The following is a 12109-nucleotide window of genomic DNA, read 5'->3' on the forward strand; positions in this document are numbered from 1 at the left end:
AGAAGTTGGGTGCTGAAAAGGATCCAGAGATAGGGGTCCAGAAGATGAACTTGACTTCTCTGGTTGAATGCATAAATCTTGCATATATTTTTGTGCATATGTTTAAGTATTTTTTTTTCTTTTCTTTTCTTTCTTTCTTTTTCTTTTTTCTTTTTTTTTATTTTATTCAGTGAGAGGAAGGGAGGCAGAGACAGAATCCTGCATGTGCCCTGACTGGGATTCACCTGGCAAGCCCACTTGGGGGCAATGTGATGCCCATGTGGGACATTGCTTCATTACTCAGCAACCAGCTCTTCTTAACACCCGAGACCATGGAGCCATTCTCAGTGACTGGGGCCAACTTGCTCCAACCAAGCCATGGCTGCAGGAAGGGAAGAGAGAGAGAAGTGAGAGAGGGAGGGGAGGAGTGGAGAAGCAGATGGGTGCTCCTCTGTATGTCCTGACTGGGAACTGATCCCAGGACATCCACATGCCGGGCTGACACTCTACCACTGAGCCAACTGGCCAGAGCCTGTGTAAGTATTTTTATAGAGTGAGGCAACAACGTGTTCAATGCTCCTGTTTGCAGCTTACAGAAAAGGACTCGTTTTTTTATTTGTTTTCCAATGCAGGCAGAATACACCAAAATCCCAAGTGCAACCCTCACTCTCAACGTTTCCTTGTACAGGTCCCTGCCATCCAGCAAGGAGGGCCCTATTGTCCACTTCAACCTCTTGGATGGCAAGATGGCCAAGAACTTAAAAGATAGCATCAAGCACCGCATCTTCTACCTCTCAGAACAGCTAAGAGTGGAGAAGGTCAGCAGAGATAAGAACATTGTGGGCTACCTCAGGCTAGTTTCCAAGGCCAATTGGCGTCAGGCCCCTCACATCCGGCAGGTCTTCGAGAAGGTGAACCAGCGTGCCTCTGCCACCATTGCCCAGATCGAGCGAAAGCTCCGCCAATGTCACCAGCAGCTACAGGAATTGGAGGTGGGCTGCGGGTCCAAGGACTTAGCGCTGAAGGTGGAAAGCAGCCCGGACAACTGTCAGCAGCCCAGTGAGAAAGGCTCATCTTTAGAGCCCCCCAAGCCAGGTGGGAAAGACTGCATGTCCACCAACCTGTCCGACAGACACCTCCTTCTGGAGAGACCCTTCCCGGCCTTACAGCAGGGGAAGTCCTTAGCGACAAAGCGAAACTTGCTATTGCAGAAGGTGAAGGAAGAGCTGAAAGAAGTCGAGGAGTCCCACTTCAGCCTCCGGGAGTCCTATCAGAGCCTAAAGGAGAGGTACCTGGCACACCTGCCAGTATCACTGGAGTCCCTTCAGGAGCAGAGATGCAGGTAAGGTGGAGCCCCCTTCAGCTACCTTGGCTCTGGGGACAGCCCCCAGAACTGTCTGTAGGAGGGTGAAGGGGTGCCAGGGAGGGGTGAAGGAACAGCTCAGTGTGTCTCTTGGTGACTGGGACCGCCTACCTCCCCCCCCCAACATACACACATAGTGAAGAGACTTATCCCCCGCCTGCTGTTGCATACCAGCCTGCCCCTCTGCTGGTAAGTGAGGTTCCAGATTCAGGGCCCACCAGGTGGCTCTAACTGGAATGGCAGGAGACAGCCAAGGTGCTGGTGAGCCCAGCCCAACACCCATCATCAGTTAGGGAGGTGGTTTGTCATCCTGTCTGCCGGAATGCTGTGTAGGCAGGACTAGAGTCACATCACCATCCCTGATCCCTTTACCTGTGCTCGTGGCTGAGCCGGGGCACATTGTCACCTATGGAACATTTATTCTGAACATGACTGCCTTCTGGGAAATGCTTTCTCCACACTGTATGGTGAGTTGATTTTATTTTCATTTAAGGCAAGACTAGTCCCCCCCCAAAGCAAACTCAAAGGACCTCCTCTATTCCTATTTGCTTACTCTCAGAGTATCACTGGCCCTCAAAGTTGCCACACTCCCTCCTCTGATGTCTGCAGTTTTCATGAACGCTAATCCTTTCTCTCCACTAGACTGGAAAAGAGGCTTTATCATGTCCATTTCTGTGTTCATCATATCTAAAACTGTGCCTGCCAGTTAGCAGGCGCTTAATAGATATTTGTTAAATAAATGGGAGAAAAGGGGAGGGAGGGATTTGCTTAGATGAGCCAAGATTCTCAGCATTTTCATGAAAGCAAGAACTCTGCAGTCCATTCAATCTGTGTTCATGGGGAGATCTTACCTGCATTTACACTGCTTAACAATTCCGTAAAGGGCAATTAAAAGAGTATTATGGGGCCCTGGCCGGTTGGCTCAGCGCTAGAGCGTCAGCCTGGCGTGTGGGGGACCCAGGTTCGATTCCCGGCCAGGGCACATAGGAGAGGCGCCCATTTGCTTCTCCACCCCTCTCCCCTCCTTCCTCTCTGTCTCTCTCTTCCCCTCCCGCAGCCAAGGCTCCATTGGAGCAAAGATGGCCTGGGCGCTGGGGATGGCTCCTTGGCCTCTGCCCCAGGCGCTGGAGTGGCTCTGGTCATGGCAGAGCGACGCCCCAGAGGGGCAGAGCATCGCCTCCTGGTGGGCAGAGCTTCGCCCCTGGTGGGCGTGCCGGGTGGATCCTGGTCGGGCGCATGCGGGAGTCTGTCTGACTGTCTCTCCCTGTTTCCAGCTTCAGAAAAGTACAAAAAAATAAAAAAATAAAAAAGAGTATTATGGGGCAACCCATTGTCAAGTAAGAGAACCAATCAGAATTACAGATTTCTTTTTTTTTTTAAGTGCAAGAGGGAAGATAGTGAGACAGACTCTTGCATGTACCCCAATCAGAATCCACCTGGCAACCCCCATCTGGGGTCAATATTCAATCAACCCAGCTATTTTTAGAGCCTGAGGCTGATGTGCTTGGACCAATCAAGCTGTCTTTAGCGCCTGAGCCAACGCTCGAACCAATCTAGCCACTGGTTGTGGGAAGGGAAGAGGGAGAGTAGGAGGAGAGGGAGGGAGAGAGAAGCAGATGGTCGCTTCTCTTGTGTGTCCCGACTGGGAATTGAACTCAGGATGTCCATATACAGGGCCGACACTCTATCCACTGAGCCAACCAGCCAGGGCCCAGATTTCTTTAAGAGGAGATTTTCATAGGATATAGCAATGCAATCTAAAATCTTGGTACTCTTAAAAACCCTTTTGTCAAAATAACATTTCTGAAGTTGAATTTATATAAAGCAAACCAGAGCTTAGTGGCAGTTATACGTATTCTCATACATTTCCATACTGTCCAGGGCAATTGGACTGTTGTGCTTAACCCCTTAAGCAAATCACAATCTGCCAGCTGTGCAGGGGAGTAGGGTGACCTACCTCCCCACCATGCTCTGTGTGAATTCCACAAGCTTGCACTGCTGAACCAGCTCCCCCCACCATTGGACTGTGACAGGAGTGTGAAATAAACTTCATGTTCAGCTACTGAGATTTTTCTGGTTGTTGGCTATAGCAGTTAGTCCACCCTAATTAATATACATTAGAAGCAAAAAAAAAAAAAAAAGACAGGTCTGTAGGACTCAGATTTACCAAGAGAGCCTGACTTGTGGTGGTACAGTGGGTAGAACATTGACCCAGAATGCTGAGATCTCTAGTTCAAAACCCTGAGGTCACCAGCTTGAGCGCAGGGTTACTGGCTTGAGCATGGGATTATTGACATGATTCCAAGGACCCTGGCCTGAACCCAAAGGTATGCTGGCTTGAAGCCCAAGGTCGCTGGCTTGAGCAAGGAGTCACTGGCTCAGCTTGAGCCCTCTGGTCAAAGCACATGAGAAACAATCCAATAAACAACTAAAAGTGAAGCAACTACAAGTTGATGCTTCTCATTTCTTCCCTATCTTTCTCTCTCCCTTCCTGTCTCTCTCTTTATCTCAAAAAAAAAAAAATTTACCAAAAGAAATTGAGAACAGGCCAACGAAAACTTCACATAATAACTGACTACAAGGAGCACATAGCATTGTTCACCTGTAGTGTTCAGATGCCCGCTGTACAGATGGGGAGACAGAATGTTAGAGAGGCACAAGGAGGCCACATAGGTAGGAAGTGCAGACCTGAGAGTGTGTCAACATGTCCTGGCCTGGCTATGTGGCTTTCTAAGCTAGGTGGGGGGGGGGACACAAGAATTCATTACATTTAAATATATATATCTTTGATTCCCGGCCAGGGCACATAGGAGAAGCGCCCATTTGCTTCTCCACCCCTCCGCCGCGCCTTCCTCTCTGTCTCTCTCTTCCCCTCCTGCAGCCAAGGCTCCATTGGAGCAAAGATGTCCCGGGCGCTGGGGATGGCCCTGTGGCCTCTGCCCCAGGCGCTAGAGTGGCTCTGGTCGCAACATGGCCCCCTGGTGGGCGTGCCGGGTGGATCCCGGTCGGGCGCATGCGGGAGTCTGTCTGACTGTCTCTCCCTGTTTCCAGCTTCAGAAAAAAAAATGCAAAAAAAAAAAAAAAAAAAAAAAATATATATATATATATATATATATATATCCTTCAAATCTTTTAAAAAACTTTTTAAAAAACCTTTATATGAGTTAGATGCAGACATAGAAAAGGGAATATGATGTGTGTGTTCAACTCAATGAAGCGTCACCCAGTCTCCGTGCCTGTGTGTTTACCACCCAGGCCTCTGAGATTGCCATGTCTTTTCTGGTGTGTCACGAATTGAGCTTTCAGACTGAAAAGTCCTATGATGCTTCTCACAGATAGATCTGTTTGTATTCAAGAGGGTTTTTTTTTAAATTTATTTTTTAACTTAGATGAAATTCACAACACATAAAACATTAAAGTGTATGAGTCAGTGGCATTTAGTATATTCACAGTGTTGTGGAACTATGACTTCTATTTATTTCTAGAACATTTTCATTACTCCAGAAAGAGACCCAATCACTCCCCACCTCTTGCAGTCCCTGATAACCACCAATCTGCTTTCTGTTTCTATGGATTTGTCTGTTCCGACATTTCATGTAAATGGAATCATACAGTATGTTGTTTTTGTGTCTGGCTTCTTTCCCCCAGTGTAATAATTTTCAGATTCATCCAGGTTGTGTGTAGGAGCAGTTCACTCCTTCTTGCTCAGCAGTATTCTGTTGTATGGATGCACCAGAATTTGTTTACCCATTCATCTGCTGCTAGTTGGGGCTGTTATGAATAAAACTGCTATGAACAGTCTGGTACAAGTCTTTTTGTGAACATACAGGGTGGGGCAAAAGTTGCAAGTACATGAAACAGTTTATTCTTGTATTATTATTAATTATTGTATTCTTTTCCATATGAACAACTGTAAACCTCCTTTTGCCCCACCCTGTATACTTTCATATGTGGAATAATAGGTTAGATGTATATTGTACTTTTAAAGAAGCTGCCAAACTGTTTTCCAATGTTTTATATTCACACCGATAATGTATGAGTATTCCAGTTACCCCACACTCTGGCCCACGCTTGGTATTGTCAGTCTTTGAAATTTTAGTCTCTTAAATTCAGCTACAACTGATGACCCCTAAATTCCAAATTGTGTCATCCTAGCCCAAGTTTTTCAACTACAATACTATTGACATTTTTTTTTTTACAGAGACAGAGAGAGAAACAGACAGATAGGAACGGAGAAATGAGAAGCATCAATCATAGTTTTTCGTTGCGCATTGCGATACCTTAGTTGTTCATTGATTGCTTTCTCATATGTGCCTTGACCGCGGGCCTTCAGCAGACCGAGTAACCCCTTGCTCAAGCCAGTGATCTTGGGTCCAAGCTGGTGAGCTTTTGCTCAAACCAGATGAACCCATGCTCAAGCTGGTAACCTCAGGGTCTCGAACCTGAGTCCTTGGCATCCCAGTCTGACGCTCTATCCACTGAGCCACCGCCTGGTCAGGCCTATTGACATTTTTGACCAGATGATTCTGTATTGTGGGTGCTGTCCTGTGCATTGTAGGATGTTGATCAGTGTCCCTGATCTCTACATACTAGATGCCAGGAGCACCCTGGAGGAGTTTCCTATATCTGTCATGACAAACTGCCCCAAACTTAGTGACTTCAAACAACAGAAATTTATTCTGTCACAGTTATGGAGCTCAGAAGTCTGAAATCAACTTTACTTGGCTGAAGTCAGGGTGTCAGCAGGGCAACGCTCCCTCTGGAGGCTCTAGGGGAAAAGCTATTCCTGGCCTCTTCCAGCTTTTGGTGACTGCCAGGCTCCTTTGCTGGTAGACACATCACTTCGGTCTTCAAGGCAAGCATCTTCACATCTCTCTCTGTTCTGTCTTCACACATCCTTCTTCACTGTGTGTAAAAGCTTCCTCTGTCTCTCTCTTATAAGGATGTGTGTGATTGCAATTAGGGCCCACATATGCTCACGAGGAACTCCTCTGTCTGCTGCATTTCCCAGTCCTACCCCTGCTCCTTGATGACCCCACATCTGTTTCTCCATCTCATATTTCTCATCCAAGTTGTAGGCCGCTAGGTTCTAGCTCATTTTGCCAAAAAGCCAATCCTCAGGTATACTCAAAAGTATAATCTTTTGCAACAGCAATATAATTTAGGACAATTTGCATTGGAGAGGACAGCCTTGTCAGCTTTGGAAGATTTAGGGGGCATTTTGGTTGACTGGTCATCATTTTGTCTTTGTAAGAGAATTTTTCAGAGTGGTCCAATTGCCTCTGTGACTGTAGGAGCTGAACAGAGATGGGTCTTTGATTAAAAGAGGGACAGTGAGGAGAGTCAGCTGTGTCACAGCTAGGACACTGCTGCCAGAGGGTAAGAAGGCTGGGGGCAAGGGAAAGAGAAACTGAGAGAATATCTTTGAGAATTAACATCTTCTAATTCAATAATTTATTCAAGATTATATTTATAAATTCTTATGAATACAGTGGTATCTTGACATGTGAGCACTTTAAATCATGAGCCATTTGAGAGACAAGCACTCACTCGCAGGATTTTTTGCTTTAAGTCACAAGCGGATATTTGAATCACGAGCTTCCGCCACCCTCCACTAGATGGCCTGCCGAACGTTCTGAAAGGGAGGAAGAAACAAACTTCCATGGAAAAGTTTTTGTTGAAACGGCTTCTAAGCGAAAGTGAGGAAAGTGTGGCGAAAAGGCAAAAGTCAGTGAAGAAAATGATGATAATTAAGCAAAGTAAAAAAAATAGCAATTACGTTTAGCAATAAAGTTGCATATCATACATAGTATATAAGTTAAAATTTGAAATTAAATGTAGCTTTAAGTGTGCAGAGACTAAGTTATGTTAAGTGGTAGCGCACAAAATGAAACCCTCCTCCGCCAGCCTCCTCCCCCTCATCTTCACCTGACCTTGAAGGTAAATACACTTGATAAACCAGTTTATTTCTTTACATTCTCTCTTATTATGTATGTACATATATATGTATTTGCCATTTATAAAGTACATTTTCTTATTTAAAAGCATATACAACAAAAAATTCGTGTGGTTTTTGGGGGCTGGAATGCATTAATTGCATTCCCATTAATTTATTTTTATTTATTTTTTGTATTTTCCCAAAGTTAGAAGTGGGGAGGCAGTCAGACAGACTCCTGCATGCGCCCGATTGGGATCCACCAGGCATGCCCACCAGGGGGTGATGCTCTACCCATCTGGGGCGTTGCTCCGTTGCGATTTGAGCCATTCTAGCACCTGAGGAGGAGGCCATGGGGTCATCGTCAGCACCCAGGCCAACCCTTCTCCAGTGGAGCCCTGGCTGCGGGAAGGGAAGAGAGAGACAGAGAGGAAGGAGAGGGGGAAGGGTGGAGAAGCAAATGGGCGCTTCTCCTGTGTGCCCTGACTGGGAATCAAACCCGGGACTTCCACACACCAGGTTGATGCTCTACCGCTGAGCCAACCAGCCAGGGCCACATTCCCATTAATTTAAATGAGGAAATTCAATTTGACACATGAGCAAATTGAATCACGAGCTCAGCCATGAAACAAATTAAACTCCTGTGTCAAGGTACTACTGTATATCAATGAAGAATCTATTAATTGACTATATTCATGAAGAATATATCCATGAAAACATACTTGAACATAGTTAATATCTTGAATGTTGTCATGGCTGGATCTTTCATGGTAATGGAAATAAAATCATGGCGAATCTACTTTCAGAAAGGACACCCCGACTTTCTTCTTCTCTGTGAGCAGTAGCCTCGGCCAAGTTGTCATCTCACTCTCTTCTTTGTATTTTTAGTGTGAGAGAGACAGAGACAAACAGGAAAGGAGAGAGATGAGGAGCATCAACTCACAGTTGAGTCATATTAGTTGTTCATTGATTGCTTCTCATATGTGCCTTGACCAGGGAGCTCCAGCCAAGTCAGTGACCCCTTGCTCAAGCCAGCGACCTTGGGCTTCAAGCCAGCAATTTGGGCTTCAAGCCAGTGACCTTTGGGCTCAAGCCAGTGACCATACGGTCATATCTATGATCTCTTGCTCAAGCTGGCGACCTTGGGGTTTCAAACAGGGGTCCTCAGCATCCTAGGTTAATGCTCTATCCACTGTGCCACTGCCTGGTAAGGCCCTACTCTCTTCTTAACAGGGAACAGGTCAGAGACTAATGGAATGTTTCTCGAAACACTGTTATGAATTGGGTCTTGATGAACTGGCTTTCAACAAATGAGTGTTCAGCTTATTAAGCTGCCTGGGAGAGAGACATCTCCATGAGGACGTCAATCAAGTTCTTGAAACAGGACCAAATTACCTCCTTGCCTCCCATTCTGTCTGTATGACAGCACCATTGGTTATGTTCTTGTGCATGTCAGGGCCACGGCCGTCAGCCTGGGCCTTCGTTGCCCTGTTCTCTATAAGGTCCCAGGCCCCAGACATTCTGTGTCTTCAGTGCTCTCCAGTACCTTTCCTCTTCTCCAGTGTCACTGCCCCTGGCTTGGGTCAAGTCTTCCTTGGCTCTTCCCTAAATGAAAGTGCTAGAAGCCACCTGATATCTTTCCTCCTGGCCTGTCATTCCTGCTGCCCAAATGAGGAACCTCAAAGATTTTCTGAATTATGAAACTTTCCAGCCCTGGCCAGTTGGCTCAGCGGTAGAGCATCGGCCTAGCATGCGGAGGACCCGGGTTCGATTCCCGGCCAGGGCACATAGGAGAAGCGCCCATTTGCTTCTCCACCCCTCCGCCGCGCTTTCCTCACTGTCTCTCTCTTCCCCTCCCGCAGCGAAGGCTCCATTGGAGCAAAGATGGCCCAGGCGCTGGGCATGGCTCTGTAGCCTCTGCCTCAGGCGCTAGAGTGGCTCTGGTCGCAATATGGTGATGCCCAGGATGGGCAGAGCATCGCCCCCTGGGGGGCAGAGCACCGCCCCTGGTGGGCGTGCCGGGTGGATCCCAGTGGGGCGCATGCGAGAGTCTGTCTGACTGTCTCTCCCTGTTTCCAGCTTCAGAAAAATGAAAAAAAAAAAGAAAAAAAAAAAAAAAAAAAGAAACTTTCCAAACCCAGGGGAAATGTAGAAAATAACACAATCAACATTGTATACCTACCCCTCAGCACTCTCAAATCTTCATATTTACCATTTTTTGCCTCAAATCTTTTTTTTTTAAAGAAATAAAACTTTAGCCCTGATAGGTTGCTCAGTAGATAGAGCATTGTCCTGGCGCGCCAAGGTTGTGGGCTGGATTCTTGGTCAGGGCACATACGAGAAACAACCAATGAGTGCACAACTAAATGGAACAACTAAGTGGAACAGTGAGTTGATGCTTTTCTCTCTTTCCCCCTTCCCCTCTCTCCCCCTCTCTCTCTCTTTCTCAAGTCAATGGGAAATAAATAAATAAAACTTTAAAAAACCCACTTGAAGCTCTCTCATTACCCATTTCCCCAGTCCCATCCGCCTTCTTCCCACCTGGCTATTCTCATTGGGCACTTATCTTTTCCATACATGTTTTTATACTTTTCCTACTGACATATGTAGCCATTAACCACAGGTAGTGATGTTTTGTTTGTGTTTTCTAACAGCTCCACTGAGATAGAGTTTACGTGCCATAAAATGAACTGTCTTCACAGTACATTTTAATGATGTTCAGTAAGTTTACTGAATTGTGCAATCATTACCACAATCCTATATTTGTTTTTTGTTTTAATAATAGCTTTATTGAGATATAATTCACATACCATCAAATTCATCCATTTAAAGTGTACAATTCATTAGTTTTTAGTATATTCACAGAGTTGTGCAACCATCTCTACTATTTCATTGCAGACCATATATTGTCATCACTCCAAAAAGAAACCCCATCCGCACTAGCAGTCACTCCCCACCTTTCCCTTCCCCAGCCGCCCACAACCACTTTTCTGTTTCTGTCTTTCTGGAGTTGTCTATTCTGGACATTTCATATAAATGAAATCCTACACTATGTGGTCTCATGACTACTCCATCTCTAGAATCCAGAGACTTTTAAGGAATAACTACTGCATGCCAAACACTGGTGCTGGAAATACACATGGAATTTAATAGCATACGAGGATAATTTAGGTTTTGATTTTTACAACTTCTTGTCTATCTCTATTTTAGTAAAGCTGTTACAAAAGGGGAACGATGTATAGGAGATGCATGACTATCAGTGTGGGTTTGGCTGAGGTGCAGACCTGGAGGAGTAGACTGGGTTTGACTGGAGCTGGGGGCGAGGAGGAAGGCGGACCCTGAACCCAAGTCTGGTCTTGATGTACGGCCACTCACTGCCAGCACAAGCTCTGGGTGGGATACTCAGGTAGTATTGCTTTCTCTTTTGCTCCCAAGACGAACTTGGATGAAAGAACTGGTAAATGACCATCTGCAGAGGCACCTGAATGAGATTTACTGCCTCAAACAGAATCTGGCCTGCGCTGAAGAGAAAATGGTCTGTCTTTCCTATGAGAGAGCCAAGGAAATATGGGTGAGTTCCTCATAGGGAGCATTTTGAGAAAGGGCCACTGAGAAGGATGTAGGGGTGAGAGAAGCAAAGGATGAGCGGATCCGTCTGATAACCTCCAAACCAAGGAAGGAGACAGATCTTCAAGCTGTACTTCTGCTGAGGGTTCAGTGGCAACTCATGTATTTGGTTTAGAGCTAGCAGTGTCCAATCTTTATGTTCATGCCACACTCCCCCCCACACACACACCTCCCGTTGCTTCTTCACTTAGCTGATCTGGGAACTTGGGCACTGTGGTTGTCACACTTGAATGTGCATCAGAACCACGTGAAAGGGGTGCTGATGAGTACCCAGGAGGTACTGGTGGTGCAGGGAACACCAGCTAGGAACCCCTCCTTTTGACCCTGGGGTAGCAAGTGTGGGTGAAGGACTCCTCTTTCCTGTGACAGATAGTTTCACTTTCGTCAGCACCCTCAGACCTTACACCTGCCCTGGGCCAGCTTTCTCATGGCTAGGCTCTCATTCTTAGGCCACAGTGGGTGAGGGCTGAGTCAGATGAGACCTTCACTGTTACTGGGAGCCATGGACCTTCCTAAGACGGGGCCCTGAGCATGTATGTGCTTTGGGTTCTCGACTTTCCTCCTAAATCTGCAGTTCACTAAAACTTGCTGTGCACTCCTTAGGAACTCAGATAAATGACTGTACTTTCCTTCTGACCTCTGATGAGAATACGTGTTTTTGTTACCTGCAGGAGGTCATGGAGACTTTCAAGAGTCGTATATCCAAACTCGAAACTCTACAGCAAGTGACTCAATCACAAATGACAGAGAACCTCAGGAGCTGTCCCCAGAAGTTTATGTGCCAATTTTTGAACTGGCTTCTCACATTGGCCACCATCTTCTTGGTCTTCATCTTTACTGTGTGTACCTGCCCCTTGTCACTGTTGAATTCACGCCTGCGCATGTGTACCATGCTTATGCTGATCGGGCTTGGAGCCCTGGTCTGGATGAAATGGCATGCCATCTCTGCCATGGACTGGCAGGCCTGGGTCCCCTCCGGATGGATACTGTATTTCAAGGCCCTTTAAGACCCAGGGTTTGTTAGATTCTACCTCTTCCAGATGTCAGGGCAGCCAGCCAGCCCTACCCTGAGAGCTACTTCTCAGTTCTCCCTTTTGGATTTTATCAGCACCAGCCCCGTGAGAGGTGTGTGGATGCCCACCTTCCTCACAGTTCTCTTTCGCACAGTCCTTCCACACCATCTACAGACATGAGGTTTGGAAAAG

At 46.4% G+C, this 12109-nt stretch overlaps 1 protein-coding gene across 1 annotated transcript; it reads left to right on the forward strand.

Moving 5' to 3' along the window:
• The first annotated feature begins 605 nt into the window (after nt 1-605).
• Nucleotides 606-12101, forward strand: TEX28 (testis expressed 28). Its single transcript, XM_066249788.1, has 3 exons — nt 606-1321; nt 10713-10848; nt 11576-12101. Exons 1-3 carry the CDS (start codon nt 606-608, stop codon nt 11909-11911), a joined length of 1188 nt encoding a protein of 395 aa, XP_066105885.1. The 3' UTR covers nt 11912-12101.
• Nucleotides 12102-12109: the final 8 nt, after the last annotated feature.

Source organism: Saccopteryx bilineata, chromosome X (assembly GCF_036850765.1).
Source record: "Saccopteryx bilineata isolate mSacBil1 chromosome X, mSacBil1_pri_phased_curated, whole genome shotgun sequence".
NCBI classification, from domain to species: Eukaryota; Metazoa; Chordata; class Mammalia; order Chiroptera; family Emballonuridae; genus Saccopteryx; species Saccopteryx bilineata.